This window comes from Canis lupus, chromosome 20 (assembly GCF_003254725.2).
Source record: "Canis lupus dingo isolate Sandy chromosome 20, ASM325472v2, whole genome shotgun sequence".
Taxonomy (NCBI): domain Eukaryota; kingdom Metazoa; phylum Chordata; class Mammalia; order Carnivora; family Canidae; genus Canis; species Canis lupus.
Window position 1 is genome coordinate 5927177 of NC_064262.1, and position 21820 is coordinate 5948996.

General features: G+C 48.1%; 1 protein-coding gene across 2 annotated transcripts; it reads left to right on the forward strand.

The window, feature by feature from the left end:
* Positions 1-175: 175 nt before the first annotated feature.
* EFCAB12 (EF-hand calcium binding domain 12) lies at positions 176-21602 on the forward strand. 2 transcript variants are annotated; one of them, XM_025449410.3, is made up of 9 exons: positions 176-368; positions 5656-6104; positions 8318-8500; positions 11366-11522; positions 11769-11962; positions 13704-13917; positions 18016-18175; positions 19920-19976; positions 21087-21602. In XM_025449410.3, the coding sequence occupies exons 1-9, from the start codon at positions 317-319 to the stop codon at positions 21343-21345; spliced, it is 1725 nt and encodes a 574-aa protein (XP_025305195.1). In that variant the 5' UTR covers positions 176-316; the 3' UTR covers positions 21346-21602. The 2 variants fall into 2 exon arrangements, with proteins under 2 accessions (XP_025305195.1, XP_025305185.1); XM_025449400.3 differs by lacking the exon at positions 176-368 and adding an exon at positions 2155-3366.
* Positions 21603-21820: the final 218 nt, after the last annotated feature.

The following is a 21820-nucleotide window of genomic DNA, read 5'->3' on the forward strand; positions in this document are numbered from 1 at the left end:
AGCCAGGAATTCTGCACGGCTCCGACTGCCTCCCCAGACCCACAAAAGGAGCAGGGTTACGCGGCGTTTAGAAGTGGGAGGGTCCGTCCCTCAACCCTCCCCCTCCCTCGGACAATGAGAGCGTGGCAGCGCTCAGCCAATCAGCGCAGAGCGTCTGTAGTCTTGGCAACAGCTGTTTCCAAGCTTGCCATTTGAGTCTCCTGCGGAATTTGGAATTTGTTTTTTGGTACCCCGATACGCCAGCGCAAGCAAGCACAAACACACACGCACACACATTCACGCACGCTCTTCAGCACCTGCTCCCCACGTTGTGAGCATGGACTACGATTCCTATGAAACGTATGAGGCTCTGTTCCTGCCGCTGCTCGGTAAGCCCCGGGGAAGCAGTACCTTGCAGACGCGTGCAAGTGGGGCGAGGGCAAGGACGGGAATGAATACCTCATTGTGCCGTCCCCACTCTGGGTGAGAGGTTATCAGGGAGTCAGGGGGGCAGGTCGTGCACATTTGTCAGATTTCCATGCCCAGGCTGGAGGAGTGGGCCAAGTTGCCTTGGTCTGAAATAAGAGGCCCAACCCTTGTGCCCAGGGAAAGACATCCACATTCTCTGGCCCGGCCTCTGCCCCATTTCTCCATTGGATATTAATGTGTTGGGTACTGGAGAAGAATCATGGAGAAAACCATCAGTCTTCAAACCTTACACGATAGCCCTCTGCTGCAAAGCCCTCCAACTTCAGAGGTGAAGGGCAGGCAGATAAATGGATAATTACAGAAGAAGGGGTGGATGCCAGATCTGGGGCTGACACCCAAAACTAGGAGATCTGCTAGATGTAGAGGGTGGGGATGAACAGTTCCGAGGTCTGGAAGAGATCTTTATACTGGCATTTAAGGGTAGAAGGAGTTCTCCATGCCAAAAGGGAGAGGAAAGGTGTTCCAGGCTAACAGAACCACATGCAGAGAGGCTCAGACATATGGTGTCTTAAGGAAACCGCTGGTAGTTTGAGTATTGCTGGGGATGAGAGGTGAGAAAGGTCAGAAGGGAGAAGATTGTGGAAGATCTTGTGAGCCAGGAGATGGAGGAGCCACTGGGAATGGCATTATTGGATTGGGAGCATCAGCGAATGCAGACTGAATTGGCAGACTTGGAATGCTGGAAGCACAGAATGATGAGATCTGGGGCTGTCCGAAATGTCCAGACCAAAGATACTGAGAGGTGAGGGACAGTGGCCAGGCTAGAGGGGACCAGAGGGATGTAGGGGCTGGTTGACAGGGAACACGGAAAGAACAATCAAAGATGATGCTCAGGTTGATAGCTAGGGTGACCCAGAGATGGAGTTACCTTTCACAGAGATGAGGAACCTAACAGGAGGAACAAATTCAGTGGAGACGGGACATGGAGACCAGTGTAGTCTTAGTTGGTTGAGTCTGAGATATTTGTAGGCCATCTGAGTGGAGAGCCTTTAGGAGCAAATATATGTAGAAAGTTAGAGCTAATTTCAAGTCATAAATATTGGTACAGGTGTCCTCAGCATATAGAAGGCCACAGAAACATGAGAGTAGAAGAGAGATTGTTTGGGGGAAAGAAGGAAGGAAGGAAGGAAGGAAGGAAGGAAGGAAGGAAGGAAGGAAGGAAGGAAGGAAGGAAGGAAGGAAGGAAGGAGAAAGAAAAAAGCAAGCAAGCCCAGGTGTAAACCTGGAAGGCACCAATTTTAAGGGGTAGGCAGGAAAAGAGGAGCCAAATAGCAAGTGGCTAGAGAAGTAGGATGGAACTTTGGGAGAGGTTTGAATCAGAGCTAAGACAAACAATTTTGAGAGCATTGAATCGTCTCCAGATACCTGAAGGGCTGTCCCAAAAAGAGGGAACAAATGTGTTCTCTGGGGCACCAATGGGGAGAATTAGGACCAAGGGGTAGAAATTCCAGGAAAACAAATTTTGGGTCAATATAAGGAAGTCTTTTCTAGCAATCAGAATTAGGCATCCAGAAGGTAAAGTAGAGAACTCCCTGTCACCAGAGGTGTGTGCCAGTGGAGGCAAAACCTGCCAGGGTCATTGCAGAAAGAGTTCTCTGACCTAGGGAGGCAACAGGACTAGCTAGCCTCTGAAAGCTGTCCTCACAATCCCTTGGGGACATTTTTACAGTCTCTACCCACAACTATGTGGTGATCTCTTTCATTGTAAGAGCCCATCTATCTTTCCTATCAATGGACACAAGACCCCAAAGATCACTAGAATGGAAGTTCCATGGTGTGGTGGGCATGTGACCTTTGATAGAGTAGTCAGGGTGACTTTGAGGGGAGTGCACTTGGGCTAAGAACTATATGGTGAATATCTTGGGGAATCCCATGACCTTCTGAGGGCACAGCAAATGCCAAAACCAAGTTGGGATGGAGCTAGGAGAGTTGGACAAAGAGAGAGCAGACCTGCACAGCTGGAGCAAAGTGAATAAGGGGCAGAGAGGTGGGGGGAGATCAAGGAGAAGTAGGAGCAGGGCTGAAGTATATAGACTGGTGTAGGCCATTGTTTATTCTAAGGACACTGAGGAGCCATTTCAGTGAAGTCATTTAAGGGTTTCAGGGGGAGTCATTCTTCTGGCTAAGGGAAGATCATGAATTTGGGAGTCTAAGGAGGGCACAAGTGGCAGTGACAAGGCCAGGAAGTCGCATATTTTGAGTATGTTCCCATAGTCGGCATGATAAAGTTTAAACTCCTTAATCTGGCATCCAAGATGATTCCAACTTTACTTCCCATTAACCTCCTCCTTCATATACAACGTGCTTCCAACTTACAGAACTATTTAGTAACCCTAAAATCCCCAAACCCTACTCCTGACCATTCCCCACACAGGCCCCTCCACCCCTTGAAATCTGGCTTATTCTTGAAGGCACAAGCCAATGCCTCCTCCTTCATGATGACCTTCTGGGTCCCTCCATCAACATTTCTCCCCCAACTGAAAGCATCTGGCTACCCTTCTGGTTACCCCACCTTGTCCCATGCCTGCACACTGTGGTTGGGCGTCCAGCCTCATTTGGATCTGCACCTGGCCATGCCAAGTACTGGATGATTCTCAGTGAATGCTGGTTTGATGAATGGCTACATTCTCAGTTGTAGCATCTTGTCCTCAAAGAAATGATAAATCAGTGCTAAGAAGCACTCACCTCTGTTCACATTGATGTAGACCCACTATTTCCTGACCATGAAAGAAACACATGGGCATTGTAAGGAGACTTAACAAATGTCCTGCATGTTCACTTTGTGCCAGGCTAGGCACCATGGATACATAGGAACTAAGACACATTCCTTACCATTGGAAAACTCACAGACTGTTGGGAGAGAAAGACTCAGAAAGCATCTTCATCCAGAAAAATATGGTAAATGCTATGATGGGGATGAGTATGGGCACTGTGAGAACCCAGAGAGGGCATGGCAGGGGAAGGATTCAGGGAATGGTGATGCCTAACCTAAGTCTCGAAGAGCATTCCAGATAAAGGAAACGGCATGTGGGCAGGACAAGGGGGAACCAAGGAACCATAGTCAGCTCAGTCTGTGGCACAAAGACAGGGTGAGTCCAGAAGGAACAAGAGAAGGAGCCCATTAGAGGGGCTGGCAGAGGTGGATGGTCAGGTGGAGCTAGGTTAAGGAGATTGAATCTTATTTTGGAGGCAATGAAAGGGTTTTAAAGCAGGGGAGTTTGGGTTTTAGAAGGAAAATATGGTGATAATATTTTTAATAATAATGCTATATCCCTTCTGAATTTTACAACATATCTGTTATTCATTTGCTCTACCCTAGCTCTGCTGCTAATCAACTGTGTGACCTTGAGCCTCTCTGGGCCTTAGTCTGTAAAATGATATAATTATAGAGCTATTACATCTGCCCATTTGACATCCACTCATTCACCAAATAATTCCTGAGCTCCCTCTATATGTTGGCAGGTAGAGGTGCTGGGGCTTCAACAGGGAACACGAGAGATGGGGTCCCAGTCCATAGTCTATTGAAAAACTAAACAACCAAGCAATTGCACCAGGAATTTCAAACACAAATGTCTGGTTGAAGCACGCACTTAATAAGTGAACTCATCTGCATGTGAGACAATAGAGAATGGTGGGGGTTATGGCAGACTGGAGAGGACATGCCCCAGCCTAAAGTAACTCAAACTGGAAATTTTTAAGGAATATGTCAAACAAAACAAAGGACCCCAAGCCTCATTAGGCACAAGGGCCATCTATTTTACATACCTGTGATAAGTGGTCCAAAGGAAAAGTATAGGTTGTATTATGCAGAGATAACATGAGGACATAACAGAGCTTGGGAGCTGGAGAGGTAGCATGTGGTCTAAGGATGAGGAATAAGGAGGGGATGGATGGGGGAGGGAGCATTTCCAGCAGATGGAACAACACATGCAAAATCCTTAGGCAGGATGGAGCTTGGACCATTCAGGGATCACTAAGAGAAGGTCAAAGCATCTGGGATATAGTCAGGAAAGATAGGCAAGTGATGAGGTGGGAAGGGTTGGCAGAGCAGGGTTATGAGACTTTACTTTGAAAGTCATAGAAGGATTTCAAAACAGGTGAAGGATAAGTACATTAAAAAAAAAAACCCTGTGTACTTACTATGAACAAAGCACCTTTAAAATGGACTGATTCTAACCATCTCCACCACTTCAGTACAGTAGGTACCCTCTTTCTTCCCATTTTATCATGAAGAATTGAGACAGACATGCTAAGTAACTTGCCCAAGATACAGCCATGAAGCAAGTCATCATATGCTCAATGATCAAACCAAATCACAGTGGCATTTTTTAAAAAGATTTATTTATTTGAGAGAGAGAGAGAGCATGCATGAGTGGGGGTAGGGGGCAGAGGGAGAGGGAGAAGCAGACTCTCTGCTGAGCCACTCAGACCCCAAGATTGTGATCTGAGCAGAAGTCAGGCGCCTAACCAACTGAGCCACCCAGATGCCCCCAAAATGACATTTTTAAAAAAGATTTTATTTATTCATGAGAGGCACAGAGAGAGAGGCGGAGACATAGGCAGAGGGAGAAGCAGGCTCCACACACGGAGTGCCTGATGTGGGACTGGATCCCAGGACCCTGGGATCTTGACTTGAGCCAAAGGCAGATGCTCAACCACTGAGCCACCCAGGCATCCCCTCAGAATGGCAATTTTAAAAGATCCTTCTGGTGGTGCCTGGGTGGCTCAGTCCATTAAGTGTCCAACTCTTGGCTTCGGCTCAGATCATGACCTCAGGGTTGTGAGACTGAGCCCCATGTGGGGCTCACACTGGGCGTGGAGCCTACTTAAGATTCTCTCTCTCCCTCGCCTTCTGCCCCTCTCCCTACTCATTCTCTCTCTCTTTTTCTCTTTCTCAAATAAATAAAAAAAATTTTAAAAAGATCATTCTGATTGCCAATAAGGAGTACTGGGGTGGGGTTGGGGTGGGGAGGCATAACATCAAATAAGAAAAAGGACATAAAGCGCTTAGCATAGTGCCTGCCTATCAGGAATATGCAATCATATTATAGCAAACAATGAGAAAGCCATACCTGGAACCCAGATGTCCTGTCACCCAGCCTGGTGCTGTAGAATTTTTCTTTTACTGACTCTGTTAGTCCTCTTCCTGAAAGAAATTCACCTCTTAACACTATCCCCACCCCCAAGAGCTCTGCCATTCTAAGACCTCCAGTGATGATGAAAATGCCACCAAGGACCCCATCTTCGATCCTGAACTGGTCATTGCTCACTGCTTCAAGCAGTTCAAGCAGAAGGACTTCCACCTGCCTCAGAGCCGCCGGCGGATCATCATCTTGCCTCAAAAAGAGGATCCGATACCCATCAATGTCATGGCCCAACCCCAGACCCCCCCACAGCCAATCTCCAGCTTCAAAGCCCTGGGAACTGGGGACATCCAAGGGCAGCCAGAGGATGCGAAGACCTGGCTCAGCCAAAGGTTGAAGCTTCGGAAGAATCTGGAGTCATTTGGCAACATAAAGAGGTGGCTGCAGAACAAGCCCTGCCTCACCCCTTCAGAGGCCAAGGTCTTATACATGATCCAGAAGGAGCATGAGGCCCAGTTGGTGGCCCATCTAACTCCTACCAGAGCCACCAAGGTAAGCAGCCCCATTTGCTGATGAAGACACTGAAGGCGTTAGGGGCATACTGTCATTTCATTCCCTCAGACTAGGCAGGGTAGGGATCATTCACCCCATTTCAAAGAGAAACATAGAGAAGTCCCAAAAGGTAAGCGTATTGGTTATTTGTTGCTGCATAACAAATGCCCCCAGGCATTAAAGCCACAAATGTTTATTATCCCATGGTTTCTGAGAGTTGGGAATCTAGGAGGAGCTTCACTGGTTTCTCTGGCTAAGTGTTTCATCTCAAGTTGCTGGCATGCACCACAGACCTCTGAAAGCTTGACTGAGGCAGGAAGATCTACTTCCAGACTAGCTCACTTACGCGGCTGTTGGCAGGGGGACCTCAGTTCCTGGCCACAAGGACCTCTCCATAGGATTGTTGAACAGCCTCACCACACAGCAGGCAGAGTCTCCCAGAGTGAATGGTCCAACGGACAGAGAAAGGTAGAGAGCTGAAATGCCTTTTTGTGACCTCATCTCAGGAAATCTTAGTTTTAAGAGAATCACATGATCACTTTTACCATATTCTATTTGTCAGAAGCCATTCATTAAGTACTGTCCACACTCAAGGGAGGGGAATCAGACTCTATCTCAGAAGGAAGGAGTTGAAGAATTTGCAACCATATCTTAAGACCACCCTAGGAGGGATCCTTCCTGGCATTTCATCTATGGGGCATTTTAAAATACTCATTGTTCATTCATTTGTTCAAGACACGTATCTGTTGAGGGCCTATACATGCCAAGCTGGTGCTCCTAGAGCTACTGGGAGAATCACAGTTTTGAGGTTGGAAGAAAAAGGAAGAACTCTCTTTTATAAATACAGAAGCTCAGTGAGGCCCATCAATTGTTCAGACCCATAGAGGTAGTCAATGGAAGTCAGTATCAGAGCCCTCATCCCCCAGTGCTTGCTCTCTGTGACATTTCCTTGTTATGTGAACATTTGAAATTTCTCCCCATTCGGATGAAGTGGGATAAGAGGTCAGATAACTTGGGTTTAAACCTAGCTCTGCTACTTCCAAGCTCTATGATCTGGGCCTTAGTTTCCCAATCTATTAAATGGAAATAACCGTTGTACCTACTTCCTAGGGTTGCTGTGTTGTCTAAATTGATGAATTTATATAAAGTACCTTGGACAGTGCCAGCCATAGAGAGAGCACTCGATATTGTTTGCCATTTTGATTACTACTGCCATCTCACTGATGTCAGAGTCAGTGCTTGGTGTAATCAGAGTCCAAACCCATATTTCATAGGTAAAACCCATATTTCACACCCTTCCTAACAGCAGCAGTGTCTATGAATAAGCCCTGGACTTGGGTTAGAAATCCAGCCCTACTGCATAAGCGTTGTGTGCCCCTGGACACATCACTTCACTTCTCTGAACCTGTTTTCTCATTTGTAAAAAGGGGAAGCCATACCTAATACCTAATTTAAAGCATCATTCATCTGTTTAACAGACAATGACCGCCTATCTGCCTAGAGCTGTAGGTGCTTTCTCAGTAGGCATACCATGGGAGGGGTAGGAGGGGTAAGGGTGTGTATTTAAATAAGGCATCTTCTTGCTTTCAAGATGTTCACATGTTAATAGGGGAGGCAGACATATCAGTTTGAAGACCAGTTTTCTAAAGGCAATTAATCCCAAACACAGATCTATAAACTAGGGAACAGAAAAGCCCTTTGTAAGCTGTCAGGTGCTGCACCAAGGTAAGAGAGCATTATTCTGAAATATCCCCAATTAACCTGGAATTAAAGAAAGACTAGGATTTGGACAGGTAGAGAAGGAAGGAAAGGTATTCTGGGCAGGAAGCCCAGCAGGAGCAAAGGCTGGGAGGTGGGAAGATCAGAGAGCCCCATGTGGCTCCAGACAGAGGCATGTGTTTGGTGCACTGAGATCCCAGTGGGAATATAACCCTGGCTTGCCTAACAGGAGAGATATGGGTAGGAATGAAATGTTAGCTCTCATAATGTCCAACCTTCTTGTATCTGATGGGAATGTGTAGGGCCAGAGATGCAAAGTATCCCTGGCGAAATGCAATTGCCCTGAATCCAATGCTCCTTGCACTCCGTTTTACTGTCCCTGTGGAGCGGCTCAGCCCTCCCTTCTCCCTGTTTGGTCTAACTCCAGGCACCCCCTGCCAGCGGCCCGTCTCCCCTGAATTCTCCCCTCTGCGCCCCTCTCTTGCCTCTTGCAGAAGAGCCACCGGCCTTCCCGCCGACTTGTGCCCCAGCTCCGACTACCCAAGCCCTCTGCCTTGTCAGCCTTGTACTCCTACCTGCACAGCCGGAAGATCAAGATCCTGGAGTTATTTAGCAAGGGGGACAGGAGCGAGAGCCAGAGGATCTCTAGGGAGGAGTTCATTGTGGCTCTGAAGGCGGTAAGTGCCTCCCGTGCTCCCTCTGGGCTGGGCCGACTTGGGGAAGATGTCCATGCACCTGCCCCCACTGCTGCCTCCACCCAAGTCCTGGACCAGCTGAAAAGTAGGTGTAGGGAACTCAAACCGTTGGCTTTGTTACTTGTTTGCTTTGTTTTTTTTTTTTTTTTTAAGATTTTATTTATTTATTTGGGAGAGATGGAGCAGAGCAAGACAGAGACAGAGAAATTGAGAGAGAGAAAGAGAGTAAGAGTGAGAGTGAAGGGCAGTGACAGATAGTGAAGGTCAGCAGGAGAGGGAAAAGCAGACTCCCCTCTGAGCAGGAAGCCCAATGCAGGGTTCCATACCAGGACCCTGAGATCATGACCCGAGCCAAAGGCAGATGCTTAACTGGCTGACCCACCCAAGCACACTCAGCCTTATTACTTGTAAAGCCAGTTTGGAAAATGTGGCATAACTTGTGGCCATATCAGACCCCTAAAACCACCTCTGCATGCATCTGACCTCAAAAGCCCTTACCTGAGTGAAAAGTCTACAGAGCAAACCCCATAACCATAAGCAGTCGGCTGCATAAGGAATCACTGTCTTGCCCATTGGACCCCAGAACTGAGCACAGAGATTGCTGGGCCTTCAATCCTGCCTCTAGAAACTTCAAGACCTTCTCCAACTGTCACTGGCATATGATCACTTAGAGGTCTTGTTCTGACCTCAACTTCTGACTCAGTACCTCTCTGCTGCATTCTAACAAGCTCCCAGCGATGTCTATGGCACTACTCTACGGGCCACACTTTCACTGGCTATCCAAAAATATTAAATAATTATAAATAAATAAAATTCAAAAATCCAGTTCCTCAGTTGCACCAACCATGTTTCAAGTGCTCAGTAGTCACCCGTGGTGAGCAGTTCCTCTATTGGATCACAGATATTGAACATTCCTATCAGTGCAGAAAGTTCTATTGGTCTAGTAGGGGGTCTGCTACCTATGGCCCAGAAGTCAGATCCAGTCAGCCTCTGTTGTTGTAAGTAAAGTTTTATTGGACTGCAGCTACACTCATTTGTATGTATTGTCATGGCTGCTTTCATGCTACAATGGCAGAGTTGAGTAGTTATGACGGAGATCGTATGGTTCATGGAGCCTGAAATATTTACCATCTGGCCCTTTGTGGAAAAAAGTTTGCTGGGCAGCCCGGGTGGCACAGCGGTTTAGCGCCGCCTGCAGCCCAGGGCGTTATCCTGGAGATCCGGGATCGAGTCCCACTTCAGGCTCCCTGCATGGAGCCTGCTTCTCCCTCTGCCTGTGTCTCTGCCTCTCTCTCTCTCCTGCTCTGTATCTCTCATGATTAAATAAAATAAAATCTTTTTTTTTAAATAAAATCTTAAAAAAAAAAAGAAAAAAGTTTGCTGACCTCTGGCCTGGATGAATTAAGCTTTTATATACTTTGAATACAAATTACCTTTACAGAACACTTTAGGAAGCGGACTGTTACATCTTTTACGGTTTTAGAATATTTTTTTAAAGATTTTATTTATTGGGATCCCTGGGTGGCGCAGCGGTTTGGCGCCTGTCTTTGGCCCGGGGCGTGATCCTGGAGACCCGGGATCTAATCCCACGTCGGGCTCCCGGTGCATGGAGCCTGCTTCTCCCTCTGCCTGTGTCTCTGCGCCTCTCTCTCTCTCTGTGACTATCATAAATAAATAAAAATTAAAAAAAAAATTTATAAAAAAAAAAAAAAGATTTTATTTATTTATCTATGAGAGACACACACAGAGAGAGGCGGAGACACAGGCAGAGAGAGAAGCAGGTTCCATCCAGGGAGCCCAACGTGGGACTCGATCCCGGGGTCTCCAGGATTGCGCCCCGGGTCGAAAGCAGGCGCTAAACTGCTGAGCCACCCTAAAGAGGGGATCCCCCTCTTTTATGGTTTTAAATCATCACCGGTTTGCACACTATTGTTTTGTGACATGTACTTATATAAACATTTCAAAACATTTAAAAAAACAATAAGGGGTTTTTAATCGTCATAACCAAAAAGACAAAACATTAAGCCCTTTCATAGCAGGAGAGTTCTGACCCTCTTTAAGGAAAGCTCAATGAATGATGACTGCGGTCTAAAGAAGCTACAGAACAAAATTATATTTCCTTTAAAACTCTTCTTGGGACACCTGGGTGGCTCAGTGGTTGAGTGTCTGCCCTTGGCTCAGGGTGTGATCCTGGGGTCCTGGGATCGAGTCCTGCATCGGGCTCCCTGTGGGGAATCTGCTTTTCCCTCTGCCTGTATCTCTGCCTCTCTCTTTTAAAAGTGTTTAAAAAAAAAAAAAAACTCTTCTTCTTGAATATTTGGTATTGCTGGCAAGCATTATCCTCCTACAAAGATGCTCATGGTCCTTCAAAGAGTAACATGTATTTCTGATCCTGTCTTACTTCAGTTAAGGGAGGCTTATGTGTTTCTCATGGACAAGGATGGTAGATGTGAAATCCTTTTTCCAATCCAGTTTGGGAAAACTGTCATTGACATTGCTATGGAGTGGGGTGGTGGTCCAGAAGGAAGAAGTAGCAGGCTCTGCAAAGATGGTGGCTTATCTGGATTGGGTTTTCAAGGAGGGATAGGAGTTCTTCAGATAGAAGAAGGAAAGGCCTAACTAAAGGCAGAGGGTGAGGAAGTGCAGAGTATGTTCAAGGCCTTAGAAAGGGCTATGAGCTCCTGCAGCAGAGGCCTTGGGCCTTGGGTGTGAGCTGGGAATGGCAATGATGAAACTAGAAACTAGATAGGAAAGGAGAGGTGGGGCCAGCTGGTATGGCTTTGGCCATACTGGCAGGATGTTTGGATTGGAGCCTGCCCACCTTGGTGGCTTCTCTTCTCTCCTCAGGTTGGAGTCCCTCTGAAAAACCAGGAAGTAGAAGATATAGTGATCTATCTCAGCTCTCTGGGAAAGCAGAACAACATCACCACAGACATCTTGTTCAACACCTACAAGCAGTGGTCTTTAGCTCATCAAAGAAGCACCCTGTCAACTGGAAGGGAATGTATGTATCCCCTCTACCCGCATGCCTCCACTTCCCCATCCTGGGAGCAAGCATGGTAGAGGCAGACTTGACTTACTTCCTGAGTATGTTCTCCAACTTTGGCTTACCATAGGTAAGCAATCAGATTGCGCTGACTGGCCGTGTGGGAAGTGAGCAGAGGGGTTGCCCGCACCTGCGTGGTCACATCAGTTAACTGCTCGGTGGGTTCCTGAGCTGGGCCTCCTCTCAGTCTCTCCTTCCTTTCAGATCACAGATCCACCAAGCACAGAATTTCCCCGCAGAGTCCAGCCAAGAAGCAGGTGGATTTCGCCCCACAGCCTCCCAAGATGGACCTGCTGACTGTGCCTGAGGTTGACACCCAGATGGAGGCACGGCCATTGACTCTGGAGGAGATGGAGGATGTTGGCAAGCGGTACCGCGAGAGGAAGCGGCAGCACAAGGTACCCCGACCAACGGGAAGGGCACGGGGCGTGGTGTCTGGACAGGATCGGGTTCAAGTCCACTGCACCTTGGGGCTGGGGAACTCCCGGCAATAGGCTTCCTTACCTCTGTGTTCCCTCATCCGATCATCAGAACAACACCTACCTCATGAGATTTCTCTGAAGATGAAATGAGATCATGAGATTTTGTTCCCCTCCTCCCATTTTTTAACTGTTACTTTGCATCCTGAGACCAGGGCTGAGGGCCGTGTCTTCGCCACAGCTGGAATCCCTGTGCCAGGCCCAGGGCCTGCCACTGAGTGGGCACTCCGGAAATACATGACCAGTGAAGGAAGAATGGATGGCATGAATGAATTCACCCAACAAATATTTATTGAGAGACAGCAATGTGCCAGGCACTCTTCTAGGTGTTGCAGAGAACAAAACAGACCCCCCTTCAGGGCGGCAGACAATCTTAATATTATACCATATATAAATATGTATTTTATTATATAGAATAAGTATAGAAATATATTATATTAAGTTTTAATAATATATCAATTATGTATTAAATATAATATTTTACTTATATATAATAAAATGTTAGGCATTATAAGTGCTCTTTCAACTAAGATCTGATTCACTTTCATAAGAAGAAAATCCCAACATATTTGGGCAGGGATCAGCAAACTTTGCCTGTCAAGAGCCAGGCAACAAATGGTTTAGATTCTGGGGCTTCACCTGGGTGGCCCCCAGATGAAGTGGTTGAGCATCTGCCTTTAGCTCAGGTTGTGATTCCAGGGTTCTGGGATCGAGTCCTGTATTGGGGTCCCCAGGACAGCCTGCTTCTCCCTCTGCCTATGTCTCTGCCTCTTTCTGTGTGTCTCTCATGAATGGATAAATAAAAATCTTAGACTTCAGGGCTTTATCATTTCTGTGGCAACTGGCACACAAGAGCAGCCACAGACTGCAACTACTAAGCAAATGAGTGCCTTTGTGTTCCAATAAAATTTTCTTTATTTTTTTTAATTTTTTTATTTATTTATGATAGTTACAGAGAGAGAGAGGCAGAGACACAGGCAGAGGGAGAAGCAGGCTCCATGCACCAGGAGCCCGATGTGGGATTCGATCCTGGGTCTCCAGGATCACGCCCTGGGCCAAAGGCAGGCGCCAAACCGCTGCGCCACCCAGGGATCCCCTAAAATTTTCTTTATAAAAACAGGTGCTGTGGCCTGTGAATTGTACCTTGCTGATTCTGGTGTTAGGTGCTGCAAAAAAGATAGATTTGTATTTCCTCGTAAATAAATAAATAGGAAGGCCAAAAGTGGCTACACATTGCCCAGGCCTCTTCTACTTTTCTCTGCCATCCTTGGTGTTTGGCTTCCACCTCAAAGGCACAGATGTCTACACTAATTTAAATTGCAGTGCAGCCAAACGCATGGATGTAATATTTCATTGGGCATCCACATTGTACCTTACTGTACACATGATACAGTGATGTGTGCACATCCATGTATGGGGCTGTGCACACAGAACTGCATGCCTTAACCATTCAAGTGCTCTTCAGGTGTAATCTTGACCATGTGTGATTTTTCTCCCAAGTCCCTGACTTCAGGGTCTGAGCTTTGGTCCCACCCTGCATTCTTTGCCATTTCCCCTCATGGGGGAGAGGGAGATGAGGCTGCACATCTGCCTTCTGGTCAGGAAGAAAAAGACAAGGTGAAGGGAAAGTGTGTGCCAACAACCTCTATTCTCTTTGCAGCTCAAGATCCCCTCCATCCAGTACATGGAGCGGTGCCGCTTGGTGCGCAGTGGGAATAAGCACTTGGATGAGCACTGCCTCCCGTCCACCATCCGAGGGGAGATGGAAGAGCTCATCAACATGTCCCGCAGGGACAACTTTCTGGTCTACCTGCAGTGCTGCAAGCTCTGTGAGTACTACGGCATCCCGCTGACGGAGGATGTCCTCATGAAAGGTAAGGACTTTGGGAGCTGGCCCTTGGGAAGTGGCCAACAGGGCCCAGAACCCAGGCAAGGGTGGCATCTGCCTGAGGTTTATCCTTCCCCAGTTGACTTGCATGCAGCTAAACTGCTGTGGCCTGTGGTGGGGCCATTGAAGGAAGGAGAGGAGAGGAGAGGAGAGGAGAGGAGAGGAGAGGAGAGGAGAGGAGAGGAGAGGAGAGGAGAGGAGAGGAGAGGAGAGGGGCAACAGCCCAGTCTGTTTTGCTGATAGATGGGATTTCTAGAATCCTGGAGGTACATAGTCCCCACAGGCCTAGAGGTCTGGGTTCCCCAACTGAGCTTACTGGGCCTTCTAAACAGGAGTCCTGAAGTTGAGCAAAAAGGAACAATCCTGGGCAGCCCCCGTGGCCCATCGGTTTAGCGCCGCCTTCAGCCCAGGGTGTATCCTGGAGACCCAGGATCAAGTCCCATGTCAGGCTTTCTGCATGGAGCCTGCTTCTCCCTCTGCCTGTGTCTCTGCCTCTGTGTGTGTGTGTGTGATGAATAAATGAATAAAATCTTTAGAGAAAAAAGAGGAACAATCCAATTTCAAAGAGGAATATTTGATAGAAGTGATAACCTCTGTATTGGGCTTTCCAAAACCACTTCCCTAGGTCAGGTTTGTTTCTTGGTTCTTCTGCAACATGGACATAGGAGTGCACCAGGGGACAAGTTCTGCTGAGGCCCTTTGCTCTCTGCTTGAACCACAGGACCAGGCCGTGAGATTTCCACACTGGTCTCACCCCATGTGTGACAGACAATCGTGTTTCTATATATCCAAGCTGATCTGAACCCTCCTCATGTGTGGGGAGAGCATGTGCCTCTGAGAAACAGGGATGGGGGCGTGCCCCATAAGCCCCCCAGTGACCACGCAGCAATGCTGGCCCCCCAAATTTGTGAATTTATAAATGTAAAAAGCAGGTCCCTCTGTGTGCTTTAAAAACACAGAAGAGAGACACCTGGCTGGCTCAGTGGTTGAGCGTCTGCCTTCGGCTCAGGTTGTGATCCCGGGTCCTAGGATCGAGTCTCACAACAGGTTCCCTGCAGGGAGCCTGCTTCTTCCTCTGCCTGTGTCTCTGCTTCTGTCTCTCTGTCTCTCATGAATAAATAAATAAAATCTTTTTTTAAAATAAAAATAAATAAAAACACAGAAGAGCAAGCTGTACTCCAGGGCAGAGGTTTCCCAATAGGAACTTCATAGGAAGGAGCCGTAGTCAAACTGGGAAGTGTGGCTTTCAGAGACAGAGGGACATAGACGTGGTGTGACTCACCCGAGAACAACTTAACAGTCACAACTGACTATTTTCCATCTTTTTCTGGAGAGAGAGGGAAACAAGCGTGCAATGTATAGAACCCGGGCTCTTGCATTAATTTGCTCGGGCTGCCACTATAAAATGCCACAGAACAGGTGGTTTAAGCAACAGAAATTTGTCTTCTCACTCTCTGGGAGGCTGGAAGTCCAAGATCAAGGTGCTGACAGGTCTGGTTTCTCCTGAGGCCTCTCTCCTCGGTTCCTAAGATGGCCACGTTCTTGCTGCCTCATCACATGGTTTCTCCTCTATGATGCCCTCATGCCCCGTGTGCCTCTCTGATGTCCAAATCTCCTCTTAAAAGGACACCAGTCAGATCAAATTTGAGTCCACCCTCATTTTAGCTTGATCACCTCTTGAAAGGTCCTCTCTCCAAATACAAAATTTGAGGTTTTTGGGGGAGGGAGGGTTAGGGCTTCAATATATGAATTTAGCAGGGTGAGGGGGCAGGAGGGGGACATACAATTCAGCCCGTAACAGGTCTGCCCAACAGCGTGTGGCCCAAAGCCTTCAGAAATATAGGCAAACCAACCTAAGTGGTCATTGTCTCCTGTGCATGCTGCACCTCCTCACTTGGGCGGCCACTTGCTGCCCACCTGGGCTGGAAATCCCGCAGCTCTGGACACTAACTCTTTGCCAAATCATCCTTCCTTCCTTCTTCCTGGGGGAGCCTCACCTTCCCTGGTTGTGTCGTCTTGGCTGGTGGTGGAGCTGCAGCTAACGGCAGGCAGGCTTGCCACCCATGCTCCCTGGACTGTGCTGTGGGTTCGGTCTTGCCTCTGCATGTGCCTCCTTTGTGCCCACCAGAACACTGAGCCACTACTGATTCCCTCCACTGCTAGCTTTTGCGTTCCTGAGTCTGTGAACCTCACCTGCTGGCAGGATCTCACACTCCTGGGAACACAGGAGCATCTGTGGGTTCTAGTTGGACAAAACTCCAGTCCATGTCTGACCACTGTCCTGGCCACTACCTATTGGCTGTCTCTATGACAGAGGCCTGCTTTGCTGTGACTAAATAAATTCCAACATTGGGACTTCCATTGGGACTTCCGGGTCTGTGTTCTAGACTAGAGCTTGGTGGGTTCCGAATCCAGGTGTCAAGATCAATGGCCAGAGTTCTAAAACTTTGGGGCACTTCTCTCTCCCCAGTGAATACAGTTTTATTGTTTTTCTCTGCAATCCCCCCCATTTTATAGATAATACTTGCTCACTTAAGTTGTTTTGAAAACATAAAGACAAAAATGCTCCCCCGCTTGAGTTGACACCATTAATATTTAAAGATTGTCCTTTCACAGACCTTTTTCATTTCCATTTACACAAAATCATTTATGCAAATTATTATGTAAATAACATTATGCAAATTATTAAATTGCATAAAACACCCTTTAAATGCAGGGTGTTTTTTTTTAAGATTTTATTTTTTATTCATGAGAGACACAGAGAGAAAGAGGCAAAGACACAAGCAGAGGGAGAAGCAAGCTCTCTGCCGGCAGGACCCAATGTGGGGGACTCAATCCTGGACCCCGGGATCATGCCCTGAGTCAAAGGCAGATGCTCAACCACTGAGCCACCCAGGCATCCCTTGAAATGTAATTTTTTTTTAAGATTTTATTTCTTTATTCATGAGAGACACACAGAGAGAGGCAGAGACACAGGCAGAGGGAGAAGCAGGCTCCATGCAAGGAATCTGATGTGGGACTCCATCCCAGGTCTCCAGGATCACGCCCTGGGCCGAAGGCAGCGCTAAACCTCTGAGCCACCCGGGCTGCCCTAAATGTAGTTTTTAAAAAAAAAACCTGTATGCCTTTTTAAAATGATGATGTTGCATATCCACCTTCCCTCTCCCTTCTTATCTGCACAGTCCCTGCCCTCCTCCCAGATATCCAGCTTTAATAACCTGGAGTGTAACTTTCCATTACTTTTTCTAGAATATTAGAATATGAGCTAGTCATGTGTTACCATCTTGGCACAAGTACTGCTCAGTGGCTGCAGGAAGAGAGAGCCCCTTGCCCAGTGTTTTTTGTGCTCAGACTTCTTAAAGCAGTCTCCTGAGGATATCTGTGAGACTGATTCTAGGCAAGGAGAAAACTGCCCTGAACTAGGTCTAAGTTCACCTAGTGAAGTCTTGGGTGACTCCCCTCCTGTGTGCTCCTGACCAGCACCACCCCTGTGGAGTGGGGTGTGGGCCCTTCTGCTCCATCCTAACTGCACCCAGGCCTTGAGGCCATGGCTGACCTGGTTATAAACAAACTCCCATCTCTAGTCCAGACAGCAGCATGGTGCCCCCCCCACCACTTCCTGACATTGCTCAGGGGTTCTATGCCACATCACCACTGGAGGACACTGTGGGAAGAGTCTAAGGGACTCTCTAACACTCCTTTTGCAACTTCCTGTGAATCTACAATCATTTAAACATAAAATGTTTAAAATGTATATAAGAGAGCAGCCTCGGTGGCTCAGCGGTTTAACGTCTTCAGTCCAGGGTGTGATCCTGGAGACCTGGGATCGAGTCCCGCGTCGGGCTCCCTGCATGGAGCCTGCTCCTTCCTCTGCCTGTCTCTCTGCCTCTCTCTGTGTGTGTGTGTGTGTCTCATGAATAAATAAATTAAATCTTTAAAAAATAAAATTAAAATGTATATAAGAAAAATCTTTCCAAATAAAAATGTTGATAAAAAAAAAAAAAAGCTTCCCTCTGCCCCAAAGGCTCAGGGCAGAGAGGGGTCTTCTTGGGCTGACAGGTCACACTTCTCTTGCTGCTTACAGCCCTGCTGTACCCGGGGGACAAGATCGTTTTCCAGAAGGACCAGGTGCGCCCAATCCGACAGCCGGGAGGCTACTACTCAGACTTGAAGATCTTCAGTCCAAATCTGGCCCTGCTCAAACTCCAGGGCTTCAGCGAGGCTGGGGCTAAGAAGACTGACAAGCTGAGTGTCAGACCCCCTATCTCTCCTGCCATTTGCCTTCTATCCTGCTGCTGCTTTCTCTGCTCTGGGGGTGGGATGTAGCATACTGGGGTGTCGTGTTATGCCAATGCCTGTGTCCAAGCATGCCCAGAATGTCCAACCCAACTGGTCACCAAGGACTGGCCAATTTCCAGTGTCACCCCTGGCACATGTCTGAGGGGAGCAGCCTCCTTGCCTCATCCCCATACAGCTACTCTCCCAACCACATCCTACATGATCTCATGTTCTCTAGAAGAGATTAAAAAGAGGGACTCCTCTGAGAAATAGGGAGGCCCCTTCATAAATCATGGGGCAGCTGTCAGGGGCTGTACAGAAGACAGGGGTGGCAGTGGGGCCCCTTCTTTGTCCTGTCTTCTCTGGCAAGAGGTGGGCTTGCAGCCCTTAGGCAGACAAAAGAACTCTGCACTGGGGCCTCTGAGCTTCAGACCAACCTGAGTCCTCTCTAAGGAAATGTCCTTCTTTGGAAGGAGGTGACCCATGGGCAGGTTATGAGGCAGCATCTATTGGTGACTGCAGATTGGAGAATGAGCAGCCTCCTCCCCAAGGAGGGATGGGGCTAATGTGGGATGAGGAGGGGCCAGCTGATCACAGCAGGGAGGGGAAAGGAACTCCCCACATTCTGGAACACTGCCAGTTGCCCACTGGGGCAGTGTGGCCAGAACAACTGGGATAGGATGCAGCAGAGCCAAGCAGAAATCAGACAGGCTGCTGTCTGATTTAACAGGGTTAAATGGACAAGATGCTTTTACTGTTTGAGCCTCAGCACTTCTTCTGTTAAATGAGCACACCAGCGTCTACCACACGCAGTGAGAATTAGATGAGAAATGTATATAACTTCCTAGCACGGTGTGTGGCTGCTAGCCCTTGGGAGCAATGATGGTTGTTGTTTTACCCTGCCCCATCAGGATGCTCTTGACTGAAGGACAGGCCTGCAGATGGGCCTGGCCACAACCCTGGTTAGGAAGAGCCAAGCATGAGCCAGGCAGGCGGTGGTCTAGAGGGTCCTTTCTGACCACTTAGTGACTGCCTTCCAGCCCCTGGGTGGCTTACACCCATTTCTGCTCCATGAAGCTAGGGAATGGGTGGGAACCTGAGAAAGGGACTCTCATCCATGCTCAGGTAGGCCACAGCCCTAAAGGATAAAGGCCACAGCCCCCAAGGGTCGGGATGGAGATTTGTTTTATCTTGCTATGTGAACTGTGTTATCAAAGGTTCTGAAGCCAGATGCAGGCCTGCTGGGAAAGAGTGCTGTCTGTGGTCAATTAGTGACGTCTGCCAGGCCCAAGATCTGGGGAGTTAGTTTTTACCACCCTTGTTCCAAAAGCAGGATTCAGCCCTGGCAGGGGCAGGGGGAGTCAGGGACTCCCAAACAATTCAGATTATTGAGCATTTCTCAACTATCCTAGGACATCTCTGTTCTGGGTAATAAGAAACATGAGGCTCTGAAAAGAGAAGTGACCTGCCCAGAGTCACCATCCAGCCAGCCAGGTTATGAGCTCAGTCCTGGATGACCAAGCCCACTGTGTGTCCCACTGGAACATAGAGGACAGAGTCAGGGTCCCACCCCAGGCAGAAGAAATTCTCCTTTTGGAGCCAGCTCTCTAGAAATTCTTCCAGACAGGTCCAACCCCATGTACTATCTGAGGCCTCATTAACTTGGATTTCCCCTCTCGTAACAAGATACCCATCTCTCTTATCCACTAGGAAAACATTGAAGAAAATCAGGAAGATACACTTTAAGGAGTTTGAGGAGTTCACCAGGTTTGTAGCAATCATCCAACTCTGGCAGGGGATGGGTGGGAGGAGGACTAGCCTCACTTTGGAGGAGGTGCCTGGGACTCTGTGTGTTGCATGGTGCACAGGATCTAGGGCTCAATGCCCAGGAACTGAGAAGCAAGAGACTACTTAGAGTGCCAGGCAGACTCTACTGTGGTTTGTTCCATGTTTTAACTCATTTAAATCCTCTCAGCAACCCTATAGAGCTACTCTTAGCATGCCCATTTTACAGAAGAGGAAACTGAGGTACAGAAACAATTACTTATCTCATTCAAAATCACACATCTATTAAGTGGGGGAGCAGGGATTTGAACCCAGCAATGCTGACTCCAGAAGCTATACTCTGAACATCACATTAAAGTGCCTCTAGAGGGCGATCCCTGGGTGGCTCAGCGGTTTCGCACCTGCCTTCGGCCCAGGGCATGATCCTGGGGTCCTGGGATCAAGTCCTGAGTTGGGCTCCCTGCGTGGAGCCTGTGTCTCCCTCTGCCTGTGTCTCTGCCTCTCTCTGTGTGTGTCTCTTATGAATAAATAAATAAAATCTTTTAAAAAATAAATAAAAAAGAAAATGCCGGGCAGCCCCGGTGGCGCAGCGGTTTAGCGCCGCCTGCAGCCCAGGGTGTGATCCTGGAGACCCGGGATGGAGTCCCACGTCGGGCTTCTTTCATGGAGCCTGCTTCTCCCTCTGCCTGTGTCTCTGCCTCTCTCTCACTCTCTCTGAATAAATAAATAAATAAATCTTTAAAATAAATAAAATAAAATAAAATAAAATAAAATAAAATAAAATAAAATAAAATGCCTCTAGAGCAGAGATGGTGTACACTTAAGAATTTGGGTTTTAGAGGCAGCAGATTGGGAGTCAAGCCTGTGCCCTGCCACTTGCTTGCTGTGTGGCCTTGGGGAAATGACTTATCCTCTCTAGGCCTTCAGGTCCTCATTGGCAAGGTAGACAGGATAACAGAACCTACCAGGTAGAATGAAGTGCTTAGCAGTGGGCTACACCTCCACTCTGGCCACAGCTCGTTTGCTCTGCTGGGCAGGAGTCGGGGCCCTGGCTAGTCTGGCAGGACAAACTTCTGTCTTCTTCTTTTCCAGGAAGCTGGAAGTGAAGAGGCCCAGGGGTACACAGCGAACTCACCCCAATGTCTTCTGGCCGGGTCACCTCCTGGACAAGCTGCAGCTCTACTTGCCCACTGTGGCTGTGGACCGGAGCTTGGCACTCTTCAGTTGTGTCCAACCGCAGCCCTCTGCCTACTCAGCCACCTACCACCCCCACCACTGGTGGCCCATTGGGAACACGAACTATATGACCTGTGCCTATTACGATGCCCCCAAGGTCTACTACATCGACTAGAGTGGCCCAGGTGTTGTTGAACCCGGACATCCTGGGGCTGTGGCCAGTGCCGCTAGCAGCCCAGAGCCACATGCGCATGGAGAGCCAGATAAAAGAAATCATTTCAGTGGAATGGCCTGGAGCCAGCTCTCTAGAGCCAAAGTATCCAGTGTCTCAGAGGGCAGAGGTACCCAGGAAAGCTATGCAGTTTCTGAGTATTTCCCTGTCTTGACCTCTGCCCTTTTGAAATAAACTGAGTTGGAGTTTTTTTCATGTCACCTGTGATACAGCTGATGTGATTTCTTGCTCAGGAGCTGTGGCCAGAGGAATGTTTGGAAAGTTGGGGTCCTGAGCCCAGGGGACTAAAGCAGGCATATTCCCTGGAATGTGGGCAGGGATGCTTGCATGGCACCTCCAGCTTTTTGTCCTGGGATCTCAGTGCTCATGGGAAAGCAGCTGGCAGTGTGCATACCCTGTGCCCTTCTCCGTGAAATAC